The sequence below is a fragment of the Lynx canadensis genome, chromosome A2 (assembly GCF_007474595.2).
Source record: "Lynx canadensis isolate LIC74 chromosome A2, mLynCan4.pri.v2, whole genome shotgun sequence".
Classification (NCBI taxonomy): Eukaryota; Metazoa; Chordata; class Mammalia; order Carnivora; family Felidae; genus Lynx; species Lynx canadensis.
Window position 1 is genome coordinate 53,275,083 of NC_044304.2, and position 23,456 is coordinate 53,298,538.

A 23,456-nucleotide genomic window follows, 5' to 3' on the forward strand; every position below is an offset into this window, starting at 1 on the left:
GGTCATGGACTGTAGTATGCCACTGATTGGTGAACACCAGGTGGAAGACAGACAACTCATCACCGAACTGGTCATCAGCAAGATGAACCAGCTGCTGTCCAGGACCCCTGTCCTATCCCCTCAGAGACCCTTAACCACCCAGCAGCCACAGGTAAGCAGCAGGAAGAGACATGGGAGAACCAAGAACCATTCCCAAGCCCACTGCTCTAGACTTTGGTGGCTCCAAGATGGAGGAGGCTTCTCATTAGGAGTCTGCAATAGCAGCTATAGAACTGTCCAGAAATGGAGTATTGGCTCTCTTCTCTCTGAACTTGAAGTCTCTGGGGGAACCATAGCCCATTTTCCCTTGGGATACTCCCACTTTTAAATGGGAGGAGTCTCTGAGGGGGTGCTGGGTCTGACCTCTCAACAGGTGTTTACTGTCTATGAGGGCTCTGCTGCATTTGTAGAGAAAGAAGGGTGTTTATCAGAAATCTGCTGGTCTAGCAGTGCCTGGGTGACTCAGTCCATTAAGCATCCAACTGATGATCTCTTGATTCATGAGATTGAGCCACATGTTGGGCTGTGCGCTTGACAGCATGGAGACTGCTTGGGATTCTCTCTCTCCCTTTCTTGCTCTCTACTCCTCCCCTGTACTCTCTTTCTCTCTCAAAATAAATAAATAAATTTTAAAAAGAAAGAAATATGTTGGTCTAGAGAGAAGAGGGGGTCATTCTCTTCCCTCATTCTGGAAGAGAGTAACAAGGTAAAGCTCAAACTAGAAATCTGCTTTCCTTTCTAAGGGAGAGAGACAGCTTTCTTCAGTTGACTATCGTGTGTGACTCATGACCAATCACATTCACAGTGACAGAATCCAAACCTCAGGTGGGAAATCCACACTGAAGCTTTTGTGGCTCAGGTCCTGTGGCTCTAGAATGGGCCAAGAAAGGCAAGACTGAGGGTGTTAAGTCCCATCTAGGAGATACCTCACTTTGCAAAAATATCCCCTAACTTTCTTCCCACTGAATTTTTGCATAATGAAGTGGTAAGAACTTGAGATAATGAATCTAAGAACTGAATCCTAGTCTAGCTGTTCCCCTAAACAGCTGTGTGATTTGGGGCAGTGGGGGGTGGGGGGTGGGTGGGAATTACTACCCTTTCTAGGGTTCAAGTTTTATTACTTGTACATGAAAATCATTCAGAAATCTTTCTTTCAAAATCATACTTAAGACAATTAGAGAGGTAAAATAGAATAGTGATTTCAGAGTATGGGCTTTAAAGAGAGAACTACCCAAGTTTGAATCCTGGACCCTCTATTTACTGGCTTTGTGACCTTAGACACTTATATGTGGCTCAGCAGAGATGACAATGGCACCCCTCTCCTAGGGTTATTATGAGAATTAAATGAAGTAAAGAACCTAAAATATAGCATACATAGTGTATCATAAGTGTTCAATAAAAGTTACTTGCTATTATTAAGTAAGTAAGCAGCCTCTGGGCTTGGGTTCCCTGCGACCTTAGGCTTCGATATCATCACCCCCTTTCCTAAAGATCAGTGCCTCACTGGGATTATACTGCAAACAGAAGCCAAGTAATTGGATTCTCAAAATACTTCAGTAAGAAAGAAGAGGAGTGGGGGAGGGAAAAACAGGATAAACCAGCCTGGATTATTTGGTATAGAAGCAAATTACCCCACATTTTCTTCTTATCATTTGAATATCACAGAATCATAGCATAGGAGCATGATTGATATTCAAAATAATGGACCTGAACCATCAAGAATCAGTTACTTGTAAGTTAGTATTCCACATGCTGTTTAAGAAAGCTAGAAACGTAATGTATGAGAAATATTTCTGTAGAAATGTCTAAAGTAAAACAGTGTGACCATTCGTAAGTCAATTCTTTCTCTGGATGTCAGTTTCTCCACCTATAATATTAGATAGATCTAAATACCTTTTGAGCTCTGAAAATTTGAGTAAAATACTTCTATTCTAGCTGATGTTGGATAAATGGGAGTTTCTGGGCTAATAGATTTACTTCTGGTGTCCAAGTTGAGAGTAGCCACCTGCAGTGGGATGCTATCATATATCAGCTCTTACGGGTGTCTCATACCTTCTGTAGCAGGCTCATGCTGTGTCAAACCTCCGGGCAGGTGCAAGCATCTGTTTCTGTACATCAAGAATGTTAGTCACTAGAGAATTACAATAGGGTAATTAACAGAACAAAGATTAATTGCTTGTTAGAGATATAATCCCATTATTTAAAATTTATACTTAATTTGGTGTGATAAAAAAAACTTTCGGGGCACCTAAGTGGCTTAGTCGGTTAAGCATATGACTTCAGCCCAGGTCATGATCTCACAGTTTGTGAGTTTGAGCCCTGCGTCAGGCTCTGTGCTGACAGCTTGGAGCCTGGAGCCTGCTTCGGATTCTGTGTCTCTCTCCCTCTCTCTGCCCCTCCCCAGCTCATGCTCCTACTCTGTCTCTGTCAAAAATAAATAAACTTAAAAAAATTTTAATAAACAAACAAACAAACAAACAAACAAACTTTCCTGGTTTAAAAATATCAGATCTGTGGTTAGATTTTATGATTTTGTACAGCTAATGGATCAGCAGATTGTTGCTTGTCCCTGCCTGGGAGGAACAGTAACAGGTAGCCTCCTTCCTGAGAAATACAGAGAACATCTGGTTGCAGCTTAAAGAATTTATACAGAGTAGGACAGGCTCATGCTGCCCAGGCAAGATAAACAAAAATGGGCTGTTCTGGGATTCTTTGAGGATCCCTGAAGTCCTTTTATAAATAGGAGTGTGCACAACTCTCTTGGCCTTCTATAGGAAAGTCATTTTGGACTAGAATGAAGAGGAGACCTAAGTTCAGCCTTGTCCTTGCCACTGACTCACCAAGTGACCTGGGATAGATATCGTCCTGTTTCTGATTCTGTGTCTCAGCATCTTCATGTGTAAAATGAAGGACTGAACAAAAAAACTGCTAACATGTCTTCTAGCAATGAAATTTAGATTATACAGAAATGATATCTGAAGCATAAAAGTTCAGTAACAAAGAAATCACCAAAAAATATTGTCCACCCCACAAAAAGCATTAGTTCTATTTTGGTACAAGCCCCTTACTCTGCAAACATTACATATTGCAACTTAAATATTCTAAAGAAAAATGGGAGGTAAGAAACATAGTAAGGAACGAGCTTTCCTAGATATAGGAGCTCCTACAAAAATCCCCTTGTAGCAAAGCCAGACTGGCTCAAGGATAAGCTTTTCTCTGCTCAGGCTCACATTCAAAGCTACCCTAAGATATTGTGGGAAGCACATTGTGCTGGGAGTTAGGACACTCAGGGATTCATCCTACTCTATCCTGATATTATGTGACCTTGGGTAAGTCTTTCCCCATCTCTAGGTCTCTAATTCCTCACTTACGGAATGAAGTTGGATCAGATAATATCTAGATCCCTTTGAATTCTAAAGTCACATGAAACCTGGAGTCAGCCCAACTGCAAAGTCTGAGAGTACAGTCTTCCACAAGACTGTCTTCACTCCTGATACCAACAGAAAGTTCAGTGTTCCCAAGAGTTCTCTGGAAGGACTCACATAACTTACTGAAAGCTGTTATACTCACAGGTGTATTATAGGAAAGGATACAGGTCAAAAATGAACCAAAGGAAGAATGCACAGGGCAGAGTCTGGGAGATTCCAAACATGAAGCTTTTATTGTCCCAAGGACCCATTAACCTCTCAGCATCCTTATGTGACAGTACACATGGTGCTAATCAGGGAAGCTCATCTGAGATTTGGTGTTCATAGTTTTTATTGGTTTTCATGTAACAGTTATGCTCGACTGATTGATCACCTGTTTGAACTTGGTCTCCAGTATCACCATACCTCAAAGTCAAATTAATACCATGTGGCCCCACGGGCTACTGTGAGTCACCTCATCAGCATATATTATCAAATGTGATCTGAGGGGCTCTCACCACAAATAACAGGGACACTCCTATTGCTCAGGAAATCCCAAGAATTTTCCTTCCAAAAGTAGGGGGACAAAGGCCAGATTTCTTACCTCCCAGGAGTTGGGGGACAAAGGCCAGATTTCTCTTTGGGCAAGGCCAAATTCTTTACTCCACATATGATTAAATTAGCTTAGCCAATGTTTCTTGAATATTTTAGACCCTGTGGGCAAGGGACATGCCTTTTTCATCTGTGTTTCCACTGACTAGCACAGGCCTAGCCCAACATATGTGCTTAAAATTAGTCATTAGACTTAGGGATACAGTGATGAATGAGATATAGTTCCTGTCCAAAAGATGTTCATATTCTAAATTCATATCATGACTGAATTCACAGAGGTCATCACTATTGGTCAGATGGTACCTTCTTATATTCTCTGTTAGTTTCCTCCTGAACCTTGTGCCTTGACCCCAGCCCCCCTAAAGACAGAAATACCAGTCTGTCACACTTGGCAAAATGCTGCTACTTGGGCTGGAAGTCATGACTGAACTGGTCATATTTCCACCTCCTATTTCTCCCTGATGATAGCATATTTCCACTGGTTATGATTGAGGAGACATTTCAGTCATCCTGGCTCCAGGCCCATGGAGTGTCAGACCAGATTGCTTCCATATTCCCACTATTACATCTGCCAGTTAATCTGCATGTTTAGCCACATGATCTGCTTCTAAGGCCCACCCTTCACTGGTGATCTGGATGCCACCTCCTTTTGGCTTTCAAGTTATCCCTATTTTCTCCATCATCAATTTCTTCTTTCTAGAAGATTTTCACATCTACCCACAAACATCTGCCATTTAGAAAAATGAAATAATAACCAATCCCACCATCCCACTGAAATTGCTCTTGTCACAGTGACTCCAAGTCACTGAGTTCTGATCTTCCCATCTTCTTATCTTGCATGACTTCTCAGTAGCCTTGATGCAGTTGCCCACACTCCCTCCTTCTTGAAACACTTTCCTTTCCAGGCCTCAGTGACCCTGTTCTTGCCTGGTCTTCATTCTACCTCATTGATTTCTCCTTCTCACCTCCTTTGCTGGCTTCTCCACTTGTGTTAAACCACCAAATGTCGGTGCCCTAGAATGTGGTCTGTGTACATTCCTTGGCGATCTCAGCCAGCCCATATCTATCTCCTGCTCTGACCGCTCCTTGAACTCCAGATTCACATTTTTAACTCTTGCTTGACATCTTTATTTGCATGTCTGAAGGCATCATAAATATAACAAGGCCAAAACAGAACTCTTTTTTTTCCCCTTAAATTTGTCTTCCTTCCAATTTTTCCCAAGCAACTCACGTAGACCCCTGCCTGCCTCTTTGCCCTCATACCATCCTAGCTCTTCTTCACTGTGCCCCAGCCACACTGGTAGGGGCCGTCGCATCAGCTGTGTCCTCTCTCTGAAATGCTCTTCCCCTTTTTTTGCATGGCTGGCTCCTTCATGACAGTACAACTGAAATTGCCTCAACCATCCAATCCAAAGGTACCACCGGCTACCACCCCCGCTTCTTGAATTTGCTGCATAGCCCTTGCTATCAGCTAAAATCATTCTCATCTGTTTATGCCTTTGACTGTTCCAGTAGCATGTAAGGATCTGGAGAGTAGGGGTCTGTTCACTGCTGTGTCTCTAGGGCCTGCAGAGTAGCTGGTAATTTGTAGCCACTGAATACATCATGAGTATACTGAGGAGTGGGCGAGAGTGATGTGGCCAGATACAGACAGTCCTCAGTAGAAAAGTTAACAATAACAAAACTAAGTCTGTCTGCTTTTTATTATCATTATGTGATAGCAATTCTATGCAAATGACAGTGACTAAAATACTCCTCCTACCCAGGCAAACCACTCCTCCTTCTCCTCCCCTTGATATGGTATTGCAGTACGTATTTGTTGAATGAGTTCCCAGATGGAATAAGTGTCTTTAACAGCCCTTAAAGCATATTAGAGTTGGTGTCAGGATCCTGTGAGTGATTTTGGTAGTGTGAAAATGGAAGGGCTATAAGCCAAGGGACATTACCTGGGTCCCAGCCAGAACTCTGTACAGTACACTGAGACCTTAGGTGCTGTCACTAAGTCACATTCCATTCCTCACAATCAGACCCCTCTTGCTGGCCTCTTTCTTCCATGGCTCTGGCAGCTCAGGCTGAAAGAACTTCTGGCCTGAGTCACAAGCCCTAAGAGCTGCTTCTTGCCCAGTATTCTAGGTCAAGACCAGGACAATTTATCTACCTTTCTCTTTCTCCCTCTCTATCCTTGTCTGCAGCTCTACTGTTACAGCTCTCATTTCTTTGACTCTAGAAGAGCACCTAAAGGAGGCTGAGGGGGAGGTGAGTAGAGGGCACACCTTACCTTGTTGTCAGCCAGCCTCCTAGCCTGAGACAGACTAACTATAGAAAACAAAGAGCAAAGTCATTTGAGCGGACTCAAGCTAGCTGCTGTGCCCAGTTCAAAGGGATAGGGGCAGGGTTGTAAAAGGCACTGGCTATGTTGCTGAGGGCAGGGAGGCGAGTGGCAAAGCCTTATCTGGCTAATGACAACCTAGCCTCAGACTGGCTGGACTGCCAGCTTTGGAGCTGCCCTAAGAGTTGGCCAGGGCAAGTGACTCTGAAGTGCTTTTGGGAGACTGTTCTCAAGGTGGCAGTGACACCTGGTGGCCAGTGATGGCCAAAGCCTCCAGGCTATATACTTTTGAAACCTTCCTATAGGCCATGCCCTCGCATCCCCTCCACACATTCACCAACCCTTGGGGTCTGTCTTCTGGGATCTGAGCTGAGCCTGGGGCTCTGGAGAGGTGTATGCTGCTCCTGAGACTCCTGGGAACCAAGGAGAGAACTTCGGGTAGACAAAGCTTCAGGTCACGCCAGCAGAGGTGGGATCCTGGTGCTCTCCTTCAGGTGGCGAATCTTTGTTCATACCCCACCACACTGCTTCCACTTTTTAAAGTTTCCTGTAAAGTCTTCCGGAGTCAAAGGGCTGAATTGCTAATGCAGGGATTTCAGACACCAATGGGCTTTCTCTTTGGCTTGCAGGTTATACCCAGGAGAAGTGATTCTAAGACTCAGCCTTTGGAAGTATTTAGTACACATATGGTGTCCGGGAGGAAAATGAGCCTCTTCCCCTACCTTGAGCTGATCAGACCACAACTGCAATGTGGTTTCCAGTCTGAGAATCACAGTATAAACAAGGACAACCTCTAACTCTAAGAATGTGCTCAGAGGAAAAAATCTGGCGGTTGGGGCATTTGGCAAATCAACAACTTAATGTTAAAGGAGATCCAGTTGAATAGCAATACTCTCAAGGAGCCCATGACTGAGTACCTTCAGGTCTCTGGTGCCTGGTGCCCAAAGGCAAACCTGCTGGAAGACAGGAGTAAACTAACACTAGGAGAGGAAATGGCTGCCCTGGGAACTGGTGTGTGTGGCTGCCACGTCACTGCTGATGTTCCTGCAGGGGCAAGATGAGTACATGTCAGGGCTATGGTGAAAGTGTGGGCTGGGGGCTAGGGCTGTTGGAGCAGGTAGCTTAAAATCCCTTTCCAGATCTGAGATGCTGTGTACTAGCCACAGACCTGGAAAGGGCAGTGATGAGACTTCAGAACTGAAAGACTGAGGCCCACAGACCTGCAGCCTGTGGCCTCTGGTGGGACATTCTACCAGTCCTTTTTACTGGTTCTCTGGACTAAAGAGATACTGAAAACATTTCCAGCCAGGTCTTTCTAGCCACAGAGGCTCAAAAAGATGAAGTCTCTTGAGTACAAGGACACAAAGACTGAGAAGGGGTTTCAGTGGGGTCTAAAGTGCCATGCAGTTAGTGAAGGGACGCAACTCAGATCCCAAACATGAGACTAAGAGGGACTCACATAGCTTAGAAGAAGTAAATTTAGGACAAATGAAAGGTCTTCCTGCTTCCCACAGCAGGACTGGCTTTAGGGAATTAGTTCCCCAGTGAGTATAAGCTGAAAATGTGAGATTTGAAGCAGGTTCAGATAAAGTCACTAGTGACCAGATCCTTTAGCAGACTATTAAGGGAAACTGACTATTTTCAGGCTGTCTTAACTTTTAAGGGACATCTTTAATCACTTGAAGCTGACATTCTGACCTCGGGTGACCTGGCCCTCAGTGCCTCCATAGGTCTCATGGATTGCCCCCATGGGACACTTCTTGTGTCCTTAGGAAATCACTGATCATGGGAGGGCCCCAATCCAGGAGATGAGCTCTGCCCTCAGAGTTGCAATTTCCCTCGTGAAAGGAGGAGGAAGAAGAGCTCATCCTTGGGAACCTTTTATAACCTTTCCGAGGAAGGAAGGTGGGCACTGGTGACTGCTGGGGTGATCTCAGAAAGATCCCAAGGTGCCTGAAAACATGCTGTCCCCTTTGCTCTAACTGAACCTACAACCTCCCAACCACATTCCTTCCTGCTGCCTCATTCCCCCTGGGGTCTTAGACCGGGGGAGCAGAGCCTGGGGGAGCTGATCAGAATAGCTCTGTGGCGTGTCCGGCAAGGAGCTTGGCCTGGCCTCTTTCCTGGGGCCAGACCCTGAGACCCTTTCCCAATTTCCTGTCTCAGATATGCTGAGCAAGCACAGGCCTTCCTCCTTGGTGGGGGCAGCTGGACTCGGGCCAACAACTCTGAAAAGTTGAGTCACTCAGTGTCTTTCCTTCCTCAGCTTTCCATCCTGCTGGGACCTCAGATAGGAGCTCCTGTCTCCCAGCTTGTCTGCTGAAAGCCACAGGGTAGCAAGTTAAAGGTGCCTTTGACAAAACCCCACAAACCCTCATCCATGGGCTTGCTTTCTCTCCTAGACTGTGATTGCCTGTCCATTTACCTCAACAGCTAATATTTACTGTTTCTGAAATGACTTTTCTGCATCTTCAGGGGCCTCACTGGAACAAGTTAGTGATAATACAGAGGGCATGGTATAGCCTAACCCAGAATCCCCTACATACTGAGCCACTGTGCACCAGGTGAAAGGAAGCCACCCAACAATACTTTCTCCATTGACACATGAAATTCTAGAGCTTCATTAAAGCTGCATTCCTTTGGATTGATATTTATTATTATTTAAATAATAGTAATGATGGTCACATATATCAATGCCTTGCCTAGCACTGTACAGTTTACAAAGCACAGTCACTATTTTGAGCCTCACCACCCTATGTGAAATGGTTTGGGCTAGTATTTCTATCTCTGTTTCATACATCAGCAAAGAGAATGCAAATGACTTCTCCAGAGTCACGAAGTCACACAGGAGTGCTGGATCTTCTGATCCACAGTTCAGGTAGTGGTCTACAATAATAGGCACTATGCCTTTTTCATGTCCCCACCAGAGCACAGGGGAAGGTAAGAATGGAGAGAGCTGGGCCTTTGTGACCTTGTGTAAGGGAAACCCTTGCTTTCCTGACAACCAAGTGCTAAACTTAGCCAACCTAGAGGAGCCTCTGAGCTATACCTGCCTCTCTCCTGTCTCCCTGATTTCTCAGATTACTAAAGCCCAATGGGTTCATCAGAGTGGGATACCAGCCCAACCAGCTTTGATGGAGAGCAGCAGCCCTCTACTTGCCAAGGCCCTCAAAGCCTGTGCCTCTGCTCAGGCCCAGTAGCCCTGGCATCTTGCTGGACTCAAGACTCTGCAGCTAAGAAGGGCTTGTCTCCTATCTCAGACACCTAGAGAAATGAAAAATGCATGAAAGAATTAATGGAATCCCAGAGACAGAAAAGCCTGTAGAAGACCTCTGGCTTCAACTTGATGACGTCCTCCACAGTTTCTCTGATCAGAGTTTGTCCTGGCCCTGTTTAAACACCTCTAAGGCCTGGAAGATCATTGCAACCCAAGCTAGCCCTTGACCTTGATCAGATTTACATTTGACTAACTTTGATTTTCTACTCAGTCCTAGGTGTTTCCACGGTTACCTCACTTAGTCCTTCTAATCTGCCTATTTAAAAAACTGAGACTCAGAGATTAAGTAACTTTCTCAAAGTCGCATGAGGAAAGATGTCATTTCCACACTTTTCACCATCCTGTGTGCTCCATGTACCCATTTTAATTCCACTGGTGTCACCCTTAAAGAAGCACCAGAATTGGTTGCAGTGCTCTCTTGTGGGGCTTATCAGCCCAAAGAGCAGTGAACCTGTGACTTCCCTTTCTGAAGCCTCTCTAGCGTAAAATTTTTTGGCAACGGCATTGTAAATGGACAATCTCTGAGCTTTTTGTCATTCTATAAGCCCAGGGTTGTTTGTTTGTTTGTTTGTTTTTTCCCCTTAAGGGGCTGTAAGGCCATTTATTCCCCCTTCTTTTTTGAGTGCAGCTGGGCACAAGCACTGGACTACACGTTCTTACCTGTTTGAGTCAACTCAACTTCCTGAGGGAAACTGTAGCTCAGTCTGGCCATGAGCTCCTGCTGTGGGCTGGCTATAGGCCAGACTTTGGCAGTGACGCCAGAGTGGCCAGACTTCTGTGGAATTAAGCATCTCAGGCAGTTCTTGGTGACTGGAGACAGATCCCATGGTAGCCAAACCCCACGGGAATACCCCTCAGCCCCAACAGATGGAAGGCTTGTGGGCGGAGCCAGAGGGTCTCAGCCTGGTAAGGGACAGTCCTAGGGGACTCTTGTCCTGCCCCACATAGTCCCTGGGAAGTCTTCAGTCCACAACCTCAGTGGAGCCAAGGAAGGGAGAAGCTCCCTAGGCGCCAGACAAGGGTGGCCAAAGCATATTCCCAGGCTCCAGCTCAAAGGACCGCCTCTGGGAGCTCTTTCTCTGAAGCTTTTAGAAGTGAAACTTTTGGGCTCAGTTTACCCTTGGGTGTCTTATTTTTATATTTCGTAGGCTGAGGAGAGCCAGGGCCAGCCTTCATTGGTATGATTACCCGTGTCAAGTCATCCAGTCAGTGTCTGGTGTTCTACCATTAGAGTTTAATCTATGGGATTTTAAAGTCCCTCCCCCCCCAACACACCCTGCCACCAGAATCATAAACTGTCAGGATACAAGGAACCATGGTGTTCACCTAATCTATCTCATGTTTAATGAAAGAATATCTCTACAGTATCTTTGTCAGGTAATTCTCTAGCCTCTGCTGAACATACCCACCTCCCAAGATAGCCTCTTCTACTGTTTTCGCTATATAAAGTTCTTCCTGTAACTGAAAGTCTACTTTTCCAGAGCTTTTGCCCATTGGCCCCGGCTCTGCTCTCTTGTTATATGGTCTTCCATAGCCCTATCTGAAAATAACAATTCTCTGAGAGGAGAACATCTTAAGCTATTCTTGACCAATGTCTGAGGTGATTGGCAGCAGTCAGTGGTATGAGGTGAGGCCTTGGGGAAAGGGAACTGGCAAGAGACAGTCTAGTGGCTCCACAAACTGTATGAATTTGGTGTCTTTCATCTGAGTATCGTTTTCAGTCAATTAGAGGGCATAACACTGATGGCTTGTCAGGGAGCCCAGAGGAGGCTTTGTTATCACAATTAAATAAAGTTCTCCAAAGCCTAGGAATAGAGCACTGCAGGGGGTATTCCATCATGGGAGTAAGACAGAGTTTCAGAAGAAATTCCTTATCAGCATCACCATGACCATCATCTGTTGCATTTACTTAGCACCTACCAGGGTCAAATGCTGATAGATAGATAGATAGATAGATAGATAGATAGACTCACTTCTTTTGAAGAAAGATGGGTGCAGAGGAGTGAAATAACTTGCCCAAGGTCACAAAGCTAGTTAGTGGCAGATTTGGATTGAACCCAAGGTCTTCCCAACCCAAAAACCTAAATTCCTCAATCACTCTGCTGCCCAATCTTAAAGACTTGCTGCTGGAGACCTAGGCAGCAGTGTGTGTGTGTGTGTGTGTGTGTGTGTGTGTGTGTGTGTTGGGATGTGGGGCTGATGCCCAACCTAGTCAGAGCATGTGAGAAGCCCAGGTAGAAAGGCTATCCTGCTATCCTGGTGCACCCATTACCAGACACTGTATCCTGGCCCCAGACTTCTCCAGTTGGCAGCCAGGTTGTGAGAGAAGAGATCACAGTGAGAAAGAACCCTTGGGCCTAAGGTTTCCCTGACTTCAGCTGGGTTAGGTGGTCTTGATGGAAGCAATTTCTGATTCTTTGAGGCTTGTTTTAATTTTATCTTCTGTACCTGATATACAGGCAGATACCTCTGCTGGCCTCAATTTTAATTCCCAAACTTGAGCATTTCCAGAGCTGCTCACTGGATTTGATACCAAATTCAGTACAATTTAACTTCTATGATTTAACAACATTTGTCTTCTAAAGACTTATACTCTAGTCCTTTTTGGATTTTCACTGTTACTGTGTTTGCATGTTCATTTATTTAACAAGCATTTATTAAGGATATCTTATTATACTCAGCCCTGTGCTTGACGCTGTTGGTAAAATTTTGATAGTCTTGAATTTTCCAAAATATTCCTGATTCCAACTGTTTGAATTTTTTAAATAAATAGTTCCTGTACCAGGCCTTATATCCCACTTTTTCTTTGAAAACAATGGGCATTGTATTTGTTGGAAATTCAAGAGAAGATGAAGACACATAGTTCTCTGAAGCATCTGTCTTCTTGGGGGCATCATCCCCAGTCTTCAGGATAAAAACAAAGGCTCTCTTCAGTAGTATGAGTCTCCAAAGTGCTCTTTCAGGATTTCAGAGAAGACATCACAGTCGAAAGGTTTCATGGGTGAGGTAGAAAGTGACTTAAACCTCTAGGATGTGTTGGATGGGATTGGTAGAACAGGAGAAAAGGCATTCCTGGAAGATAATCAGCACAAACAATGGAGTGGCCTACCCTAGAGAATAAACAGTGAGGGGTCAGGCCTAGAGGGAACAGGTGTGTTTAGGGCATGATGCAAAGAGAAGACTAGGAAGGTCAATTCTAACCATGCTGAAGCAAGTTTTGGATGTCAGCCTGAAGGATGTGGTTGTCATCTTGCTGGTAATGGGAAGAAAATATGAGCATCAGACTGCCCGGCCTCACAGCCCAGCTGCATCAGCCTCTACTGTGTGACTCTGTGAAAATTACATGACTTAGCTAGGCCTCAATTTCCTTATCTAAAAATTAGAGACATTGATAATAATAGCATCTACCTCATAGAGGTCTTATGAGGTTTTTGGCAATACTGCATGAAAGTTCCCAATATGTTACCTGGCACATATGCAGCGTTAGCTATAAATTATTTAGAGCACTAAAGTGACACAGTTAGGAAAGGAGTATAGGAGAACAGCAGGTAGGCATGGAGAGAATAGATTGGAGAGAGAGGAGACTATTTTGGTAGTGGTAAAGTAGTAGGAGTACTAGTACTAGGAGTCTAGTAGTCTAAGCAAGAAATGGTACAGGCCTGACCAGCATTGGTTAGAAGAAGGTGGTGAATCTTAGAAGCTGATGGGTCTTGCTGCTGACTGGATGGTGTGGTCTCTAGCTGGTGTGTTGGGTGTGGGTATTTTGGTGCCAGAGCTCAGAACAAGCATGGACCCCATGACAAGGCTTGGAAGAAGGGGAGGGAAAGTATTGGTGCGATTGCTGTGATCTGTGAGGGGGTGGGGAATGTAGATAGAACACACACCCTCTGATGTGGTGGCGCTAAGGACATTTCAAAGGCCCCCTGCCTCCCACTGCCCCAAATCCTCTTAGTAGAACAGTTTTAAGCAAGGTTGTTAAAGACCATGACACTGGAGAGGGTAACACTTTGGCTCTCCTTGAGTGGAGCTGAAAACAGGCCTTAATAGGCAGGAGAAGAAACTGATGGTGAGAATCAGAGGCCCATAGGAAATAAGGAACAGGAGGAGAGATGGTTTTCATGTGGGAGTAGGGCCGAGGGGCACTGAAAGAGGAAGTGGGAGAATGCTAATGACATTCTCAGCCCATTTCACAGCCTTGCCCTTGCAGCTCCCTCTGTGACATCACCATCAGCACACTGGGCAGCCCTTAAGTTTTACAGACCATTTCCCTTTTACTGAATTTAAGCTCCAAGTCCTCACTGCCTCTAATTCAAATGTAAGACAAACTGAAGCCACGTGCATATTTGATCCTGTCTGGGCATAATCAGAATCCTAGCTGGGAGGAGAGGGAGCTTGGGAGTGGAGCCATGTTGTTGGGTAAAATGTGATTATGCTATCTGAGAAGGAAAAACAGCCTGGCCTTGAGCACTTTTACTAGCATTAACATCTTACTGCTTCCCTCTGGGTAAGAAGGGTTCCTGGGGTGGGGGGAAATAGACTACTGCCCCCTCCTTTAAGTCCTTCCCTGTGGGGGTTCCAGTGCAGCCCAAAGAGTGGATCTGACCCCAGAGCCAGCCCAGAGCTGATCCCACCCCAGAATTAACTCCACAGAAGTGAAGCAAGTCTAGGTTAGTCACCTAGTCCAGCCCCTGCTCTCAGACCCTTGGAATTGCCTAAGGCAACCCGCCCTCTGGAGTTTGGTGTTGATCCTTTCCTTCAGGAAGCCGGGCCATGAGTATGAGGGGAAACTGGACAGCAGGCAGCCACCAGAGAAGAAACCAGATGCTGTTAGAAGATTCAAAGCTTCTGAACAGAATACGTCTAAAAGGGAGGGAAATGAGAAGGGGGGGAGGGGGGCACTGCCTACCAGTATGGGACTAAGGCCCAGACCCCCTAGACCTGTGCCCCAGCAACACTCCAGATGTTGAGATCTCCCTTGAGGCATTTCTGGAACAGCAGAAGCCTCTAGGCCAGATCCCATGGATCCCATCAGATCCCACTACACTCATGCCATGGAGCCACAGGGTTTCTCTTTGGAATCTGCTCAGAGTTTTGTTTTTATCTCTTTTGCATTTTGTCTTCCAGAGTGGAACACTTAAGGATCCGGACTCAAGCAAGACCCCACCTCAGCGGCCAGCCCCTCAAGGTTGTTTACAGTATATTCTCGACTGTAATGGCATTGCAGTAGGGCCCAAACAAGTCCAAGCTTCTTAAAGTGATTGGTAGTTCATTTTTCAAAGCAGAAATTTTAAGCCAAAAACAAACAAGGAAAGAAAGGAAAGTGGGGAGGGGAGCAACACTCCCCCCACCCCCCAGTGGTGCCGTTTCTGCGTTCTTTCAATGCTGACTGGACTGTGTTTTCCTATGCAGTGTCAGCTCCTCTGTCTGGTTGTTTACCTGTTCCTGTTCGTGCTTGTAATGCTCACTTATGTTTCTCTGTATAACTTGTGATTCCAGGGCTGTTTGTCAACAGTGTACAAAAGAATTGTGCCTCTCCCAAGTCCAGTGTGACTCTATCTTCTGGGTGGTTTGATAGTATTTTTTAAAGTATTACATAATGTGGGGTGAAATAGAACTGAGGGGGGTGGACAGGGGAGAAACAAAGACCACAAAAATAAAACCCAACTCCTCTCCTTCTCCCCCCCAGACTCAGATTAAAGCACCCCCCACCCCCTGCTTACCTCCATGAGTGTGCTTGGGATCTTCAATGAATTGTGCTTTTTGCTTCCTTTCTGCATGACTAGGGTAAATAGATAGAAGTTTAAGAGATTTTCAAGGTCTAATTTCCATAGCTTCATCCGTTGAATCTGAAGGCATCCACCTTTTTCTCCATTTGCTAAAAATTTGGTGCAGTTTGAGTTTATGTGAATAGGCTGGCTGTGCCTGTAGAGCTCTTGTGTTTTTAGTGATGACATGAAATATAAAGAACAAGCTATTTCCAGGAATGTGTTCTGTATTTTACATCGAAGTGTACCTTCTTTTTTATTATTAACTAATTAGCTATGAGATTAGACAAAAAAAAAAAAATGGGGCCGCTGATGTGCAATATCAAAGTGAACTTGTGAGTATTTTCTGTGTGTTGATCTCAGTCCCCCTAAGTTGTTTCTTCTTTGTTGCTGTTTCTGAATTGGCCATATTATGCGCTTCTGTGAAACTGAGGCTGCTTTTTATTCCCCAAAGCTTGACTTATGTACAGAGATGATTCTGTAGTGATTTTGGACATAGGATGCAGGAAGCTACTGAAAGTCTGAGAAGGATTCAGCCACTGTGCTCTTGGCCTCTCCCTAGGCATCATGAGACCGAATAAAAAATGTCCCATTTCACAGAGCGGGTACACTGCTACAGAAGTCTGAGGTGGACTCCTGCTTTCATTTCCAGCTCTGACAAGAGCCCTCCAGAAGTCAGAGAATGAGGGTTTTTCTTTTTCCTGGGAAGAACTGTCTCCAATTTTAGCTTGTGTGTGTTTGGGGCAGAGGGTCCACAGCCATGGCTCTTGAAGAAACCTTACCAGTTTGCCCTCTTTCCTCTGACACACAGTTCCTGGGCAGTGATGAGGCAGGTATTTAAAGCAGGCCTCGGCTTCAGTGCCTCCTCCTGCCATCTCCTAGCCAGGTTGGGACAGGCACTGAGTGGTCTCCTCTGGCATGATGGTCCGTGGGAGATCATGCTAGCAGTTTGCATTTTAGAGAAATGCTTCTAGCTCTACTTTCACATTCCTCTCACTTCTATACTGACATGTTACTGTTCTGGATTCCAGGTCGGAGGAATAAATAGTGCCGATAGTATGATTTATGTGTCCAGGGGCACGTGCCCCAGTTTCTCCTTGGGTTGCTGGCAAATTCTGAGGCTACAGGGAAATGCACTGAGTGTGAGTGTTCTCATCTGTGACCCCTCCCTTAGATGATGGTGGTGATGGTCGATCTGTTGTAAATATATACACATATGCATTTACGCACTTCCAGGTGGGTTGCATAAGAATCAGGTCCTTAAATACCTCCCAATCTGATGAAATGGTAGAAAGGAATAAAGCAACATTTCCCAGAATGGAGGAATACCTTTTATTTATTTTTTACTTATTATTTATTATTATTTTTTGTCCAAGCAGTGAGCTGATAGTGGTGTTGCTTCTCTGCATGTTATCAGTGTGAACATCTAGGTGCTTTTCATGTGACATTTGTGAGCCACAAATACAAAGTTGCCATTTGAATTCAGTCAGGCTCCAGGGTGGCTTTAGCCAAGGTCTCTCAGGTGGGGGAGAAACTGATTAGGGCTCCTACTGCCAAATGCAAGCAGGCAGCGTATCCTGACTATTATGTGCCCTCAGGCAGCATGCTAAGGAACAACTCTGTGGCCTGGGGGACATCCGTGTCACAGTATAGGATTGCTGTTCAGGTGTTTTGTACCCATTTCTTTTCTGATGTTGTCCCCTTTTTTTGTACCGATCCAGCTGGGAGAACCTCAGCCAATGCTGGAAGAGTGATTTAAGTACCTCTCTTTTGTGACTCTCTTGTACAGCTTAATGTGCAATAAAGGAAAAGTTATATCTGTCTTCAGTGTTAAGTTGTAAAGTTTCTGGCTATTCAAGCATCTCTGTACAAGTGGGAAAGAATTCAGGTTCCTGGTACAAGAGGCTGAGCTATCAACCTGCTGTACTTTACAAGAAAAGGCTATAATACAAACGATGCCAAACTTTGGAAGAGGCAGAACTGGTTAACGTGGAATATGCTGATCTTTCGTCTTCATCTTCACTGGTTATCTGATTTGAACTTGGAACTTCAAGTTTTCAATGCAAAACTCCATTTCTTTATTCCTTTATGTATTTATTTATGTATAACTAACCCTGGTATTTACTGGTAATTGATAAAGTGGAGCCCATGCCATGTGGTAGGGAGATGGGCTGATGATCATGGGTGCACAGTGTTGTAGATGTATAAATCTGCCTCTCTAGAGGGTATGGGTATTCTGGTGTTTCTAGGAAACTAAGTTACAACACAACTCGTAGCTTCTCTTGAGTTTCTAGAAGCCCACTCCTTACAGCGGGCCCATGAATGTGGACTCTGGGAATGAGACTGAGAAATTGGATCTCTCCGACCAATTATGCATCATTTCCACTAGTCAGTATGCACTGATGGGGACATCTTTTGACTTTTGAGTACAGGAACCCCCTTAGCAAAATCTGAGCAATCAGGTATCACACTTACTGCCTGACAAGCCCCAGAGGAAGGATGGCCTTTTTTTTCTCTCCAGGCCACCAGATGGTTTTCTGTCTCATACTGGGAGAACAGTATCCCTACCCTTTGGGGGGCAGGTGGGGCTCTTTGCCAGATGGTGCCCACAACATCCCCAGGGGAGCATAGGAGTTGGGTTTCTGGAAAATTTCCACCACATACACCTGGGAGGGAGTGGAGCCCCCTGAGGATGGTGCTAAGGGGCAAAAAGCACATGGAAACAAAGGATTGACCCTAGTCATGTGCATGGGCTAATGTTAAAATGAAGCTCTGGTGGGGTGGGGCGTGACAATCAGACATGTGCAGGTCAGGAGCCGGACAAAGGCCAGCTGGGTAAAACCATCACAAGTCTGTGATCATCAATGGTCATAAAGCACACAATGCTTTTTGAAGAACTTTCTGGTCCATTAACATCTTTGAAACACTACCTGAACACTGTCTGAAAGACAACTAAGACTAGGGATTACTTTTTAATAGTTTTATGGTTGTAAACACCAAGGTGCAGAGAAGTTTGCTGACTTGCTCAGGGAGTCACTAGTAGACTATGTCTTGGTTTTTCTGACGCCCAGCCCTGTGCTCTTTCCACTGCCCTGTACTATGTCTGCTGCGTGGAACTCGAGGCCTCCTAGGCCTGCATGGGGTGGGTTGCCCTATACCTAAGGAACCTCTGGAGAGGAGGGTTGGGCTCCCTGTGGTCTGGGAGGATTTCTGTAAAAGAGCTTGCCTCTGACCAGGGCTGCTCCTGTCATGGTTTCTTCCCTGTCCTGACTTCTGTGCCTGAGGGGCTGTGTCTCTGAGGTGGAGCTAGTGGTGGTTGGATGAATGGGGAAGCCAGGGACTGGCTCTGGAGCCCTTCAGAGCCTCTGGGTGGCTTCTCATAATAGAGCTTATCCTTTTGGTAATTAACTAACCCCACCCCATAAGATGTAGATTCTAATAAGGAAACCCTTTGATATGGTTAAATTATGAAGTTTTTCTTGTACTGAACCTAGGGGGCCCTGGGCAACCCCAAGGAATGCAACCCCCAGGCAAGGTGCTGCCTCCACGCCGGCCTCCCCCTGGACCATCACTGCCACCTTCCTCCTCTTCCTCCTCCTCCTCTTCTTCCTCCACCACCCACGGAGATGCACCCTCCAGCAGCAGCTCCCTGGCAGAGGTCCAGCCACCCCCGGCTGCTCCACCACAGAAGCCCCAGCCTCACCCACAGCTCAAGTAAGAGACGACTCAGCAGCTCCTTCCCCTCTCCCCTTCCTGCCCCTCCTCACAGGACTTAGGCTTCAGAGCTGCTAGAAAGCACCTTCAATCAGGCTTCCTTCTACAGATATTTTTGTGGGGCTTTTTTGGGGTTTTGGTTCTGGGTTATTTTTTTGGTTGGGGGCATGGTTGGGGTTGATCGGGGAGGGTAGGAAAGAGGGAAGTGAAAGTCTAAGGTCTAGCCAGAAGTGCAAACCCTCCCCTTTCTTCCTGGGGAATACCAACAAGGCAGAGTTACTGCCCCCTTTCCTATTCTTATATTAGCTTAGGGTTGTTGTTTCTTTCTCCTTTTTTTAAATCCTGTCTCCCACTCTTTTTTTCCATTCCTTTTCTGTGTGTGTGTCTCTCTCTCTTTCAAAATTAAAAAGAGAAAAAAAAATCCTCTTTCCTGCCTCTGACTCACAGTTTAGGGTGTGCAATCAGCAAGCCTGCCCAGAAGGAAAAGGGGGAAGTAGTTAAATCCATTTCAACTTTTTACCTTCAGCTTTGTCAGAAGGAGGTTGGTTTCTGGTTATGGTCAGAGGAGGGCCCAGATAGATACCCCGAGGAACTCCATCTTCTTGGGCTTCCTCACTCCCTAGAAGCCCTCACCACACTGCCCTGCTTCAGAGGAAGAACTGAGGGCCCCTGGAAAACAGTAATGCTGTACTTGGGATAGACAGCGTCTGGGTGAGGATGGTGGTCAGTTCTACCCTCTTCCCCAGAACCAGAGACACCTCTCTGTACTGTCCCCAAATAGACCCCTGTCATCACTGCAGCAGAGACAGCTGTAGCCTTGTGGGGATGGGAATGACCCACCAGTGCTTCTCAGAGTGAGGTGATTGGAATCTTCAGGGAGGGAGGAAAGGGAGGCACTTAGAGACAGTCTAGGCATTGTAGAGATGAGTAAACTTCTCAGAGAGATTTGGTTAATTTTCTTTTTCAAAACCACTTTGTCAGTTAGTAGCAGAGCCAGGATTAGGGCTCAGGTCATCCAGATAACTACTCTCTCTAGGTCTTTCAGCCCTCATGACTGGAGGGGCATCACCCACTCCTGCTCCCCAGCTCTAGCTGGTGGCACATTTCACATCTCACCTGTCCCATAACCTCCCCTCAATACGATTGTTTTCTGCGTGCTGACTTTTAAGATCTCTCCTGCCTTCTCATTAGCCAACTCTGGCCCCAGTCTGAGGGCAGATCTTTGGGTTGCCACTGCCTTTGGGCTGAAATATCGAATAGAGCCAGCCTCTGACAACAGGCAGGAGGCTTATACGTGGTGCCCTTGGCTGTACATGCAGAAGAGGGCCCCCTCCCAGAGGCAAGCATGTTGGAGGCTCACCCCCAACCCTAATGAAAGACAGGCCATTTATTTACAGTCACTGCAGGAGAAAAACTGCTCACACTCTGTAGAAGGGAGTTTCTGGGTCTGCACCCCAAATTTCAGGAAAGACTGAGAGTTCTAAGACACCAGGAGAAGAGTTCTGCAGCCAAAAACCATCAGGATAGAGACACAGTGAAAGTCAAGGAGATATGATAGACCACTAGAGTCATCAGATTTCATATCTTCTCAAATGCTGGGCTTGGTCTCCCCTTGACCTTCTTGCCTTCACAGTTTTTCTCTCTGAATTTCTAGTCTCTCAAGGGAAAAATTCCTCCCTAAAATGTGTGATTTGGGTTTGTAATCAGAAAACCCAATATGTATCCACATATACACGTATGTGTCCACCTGATATGTTTCTCTTTTGCCCCTGGATTCCCTGAACCCCACAGACCTCATATCAGGGCTCCTCCAAGGAAGGCCATAAGGGCGGTCATGTCCATTTTAAGAACAGATAAATTGAAACATTTGTTTATTCCAAGTTTACTTGGAATGAGAGAAAAAAGCAGAGTATAAAGACCTCACAAATGAGAAACCGAGTCCCAGAGAAGCACAAGAGTGCAAGAAGGGCAGATCCAAGACTTTGACTCAGGTCTTCTGATGACTTCACCACTTGACAGTTGGTGGGAAAGAGAGTGCAGAGTCTAGGGTCCCCTAGTTGCTATATTTCATTAGAAGGGAAGGGTGTGAGATTCCTAGATTAGTCCTTACCAAGTAGGGACTCTGAAATGTAGCCTGTGGGCCCTTTAGTTCAGCATTAAATAAAAGGAACAGATGAGTCACACTCCTTCTCCTTCTTTCCCTTCTCTCTCTTTTCCCCTTCTCCCTCTCTCCCTTCTCTTTTTCCCCCTTCTTCCTCTCTCCCACGCTGCCCCCATCCTTTCCTGTCTTAGCAGCACTGAAGGTGAGGGTAATACAGGGGCCTCCCTGGGTCTTGGTAACACTCCACTGCTGGCTTTCTCCTCCATCACCCTGGTCTCCTTTCGGGGGGGAGTGGGGGTTCGGTTGTGTATCCTCATGTCACCCTCCTTCCCTGCCTCACTGGGAACACCCCCTCTCATGTTCTCTCTGGTTTTTATCTTCAAGCAAGTCGCAGTCCCTGACAAATGCCTTCAGCTTCTCTGAGTCCTCCTTCTTCCGGTCTTCAGCCAATGAGGATGAAGCCAAAGCGGAGACCATCCGGAGCTTGAGGAAGTCCTTTGCCAGCCTCTTTTCAGATTAGCTCTCCAGATACACTGGGGCACCTAGCCCACCGGGAAAGGCATCTGAGACATTTGACAATAGTCAGCCATGCTTGGTGGTGATGTCCCATGACCTTGATGTGTGTGCCCCTTCCTCTGCTCTGTTGTGCTAAGTGATATTGTGCAGCTTAGAAAAGACGATGTGAAAGTCTCAGGGCAGGTGCCTAACCAGGAAAGGGTACCTGACTTCAGGTAGAATAGAGCTGTTTTCCTGTAGTCCTGACAGCTTCCTCTCAGGTCATCATTCGCTGTGAGTTTAGTGGCCTTATTGTGACAGCGCCATCATGTCTTACTCTTCTTCATGAAACCAGAATTCCCTTCACTGAGAACTCTTGGTAGCTTAACCCAGCTCAGATGCAGTGCTAAGCATGCCCCCCGCTTTAGTCAGTGCTGCCTGTTTAGGGAGCATACACCTACCCAAAAATGCTCTTGGCTCTAAGTGTTAGGAACTTACCCACACTTGGATCCTTTGTCATACCTGTTCACTGTTTGAAACACACCTGCCCAACACAAGACATTCCTCCACCACTATCATGGTAAAGCACCTTTAGTCTGTTGATTCTGGAGAGAACAGATCTACAGCGCTCCCGCCCCTTTTCTCTCCTCTGGAGAGCAGTTCTTATGTGCGTGCTGCAGTGATCTTGAGCTCTGAAGCTGCACTGTAGAGAATGCATGCCACTGTAACAGCAGTATGCCAAGTTTTGTGTTCATCTCCAAATAAATGTTAAGACCTTTGGTGTAATAAAAGCAGCAGCATTAACCAGCATTTGATTCAGCCATGAGGTCTCCCCTAGGCCACCCTTTTGGTTGAGAGAGTGTATGTGAGGCATATGTGTGTGCTTGCAAGTGTAGGGAAGGGAAAAGTCCAGGAGAGTGAAGCTGTTTGTGCCAGTATGTTTGTGAATGTGCTTATGTGTGAGTGACTGTTTGCAAGTGGTTGAGAGTATGGCTATCCTTTAGATGCCACTTACGCTGGGCCTCCTGACACCTCCCGGTGAATGTTTCCTGCAGGACAACTGAACATTCTTCAGTAACTCAGCATTTCCACCAGTTTTACTGAATTTTTAGCCTTTCTAATATGCATAGCACCCTGCTCCTGGGGCAGTCAAGTTAGACCTACTTGTCTGGTCCATCAAGCTCCTCAGCTAAAACCCACATGGTGGTACCAACAAGGCTGGACCCATCTGCTCTGATGAGTGGAGTCCCACGGGCCTGGCCCCAGGCATCCGAAAGAGGCCTGTGATTGAGGGTGGGCTCTGAGGGACTTCACTCTGGCTTCTTCAACAAGAGTAGGTTCCCGAAGACCACAAGTACTGTGAAGATAAACTCAACATGTGCACTAATAAATGGAAATCAGTATATTAACATGATATCTATATAATTTCCTACACATACCCATCCTAACTCAGCAAAATAGCTTTCAGCCAAATGCCACTATCTTGCTAACCCTCCTCACAAGCAGTAGATGCTGAGAAGGCAGAAGGTGAAGTTGTCTGACACTAGTGTCGCCTTTCTAATTCAGCCCATGATTTCAGGGTTCAAGGATCCAGAACGCTACCTTCTTCTTACACTTAAAAAACAAGAAGTAGAACTTCCCATTGAGTGACCCCTGGGAGTGTGGGGGCATGGCAGCCCTCCTCCCTCAACAACACACATAACCAGGGAACAAACTA

General features: G+C 45.9%; 1 protein-coding gene across 1 annotated transcript in view; it reads left to right on the plus strand.

The window, feature by feature from the left end:
- Window positions 1–22,541, plus strand: part of SYN2 (synapsin II) — a 196,525-nt gene extending 173,984 nt beyond the window's left edge. The window contains exons 10-13 of the mRNA XM_030307425.1: window positions 2–151; window positions 14,789–14,849; window positions 18,924–19,143; window positions 21,629–22,541. Coding sequence (XP_030163285.1) covers window positions 2–151; window positions 14,789–14,849; window positions 18,924–19,143; window positions 21,629–21,764 — 567 coding nt within the window. The 3' untranslated portion in view covers window positions 21,765–22,541. The remainder of the gene's footprint in view (window position 1; window positions 152–14,788; window positions 14,850–18,923; window positions 19,144–21,628) is intronic.
- Window positions 22,542–23,456: the final 915 nt, after the last annotated feature.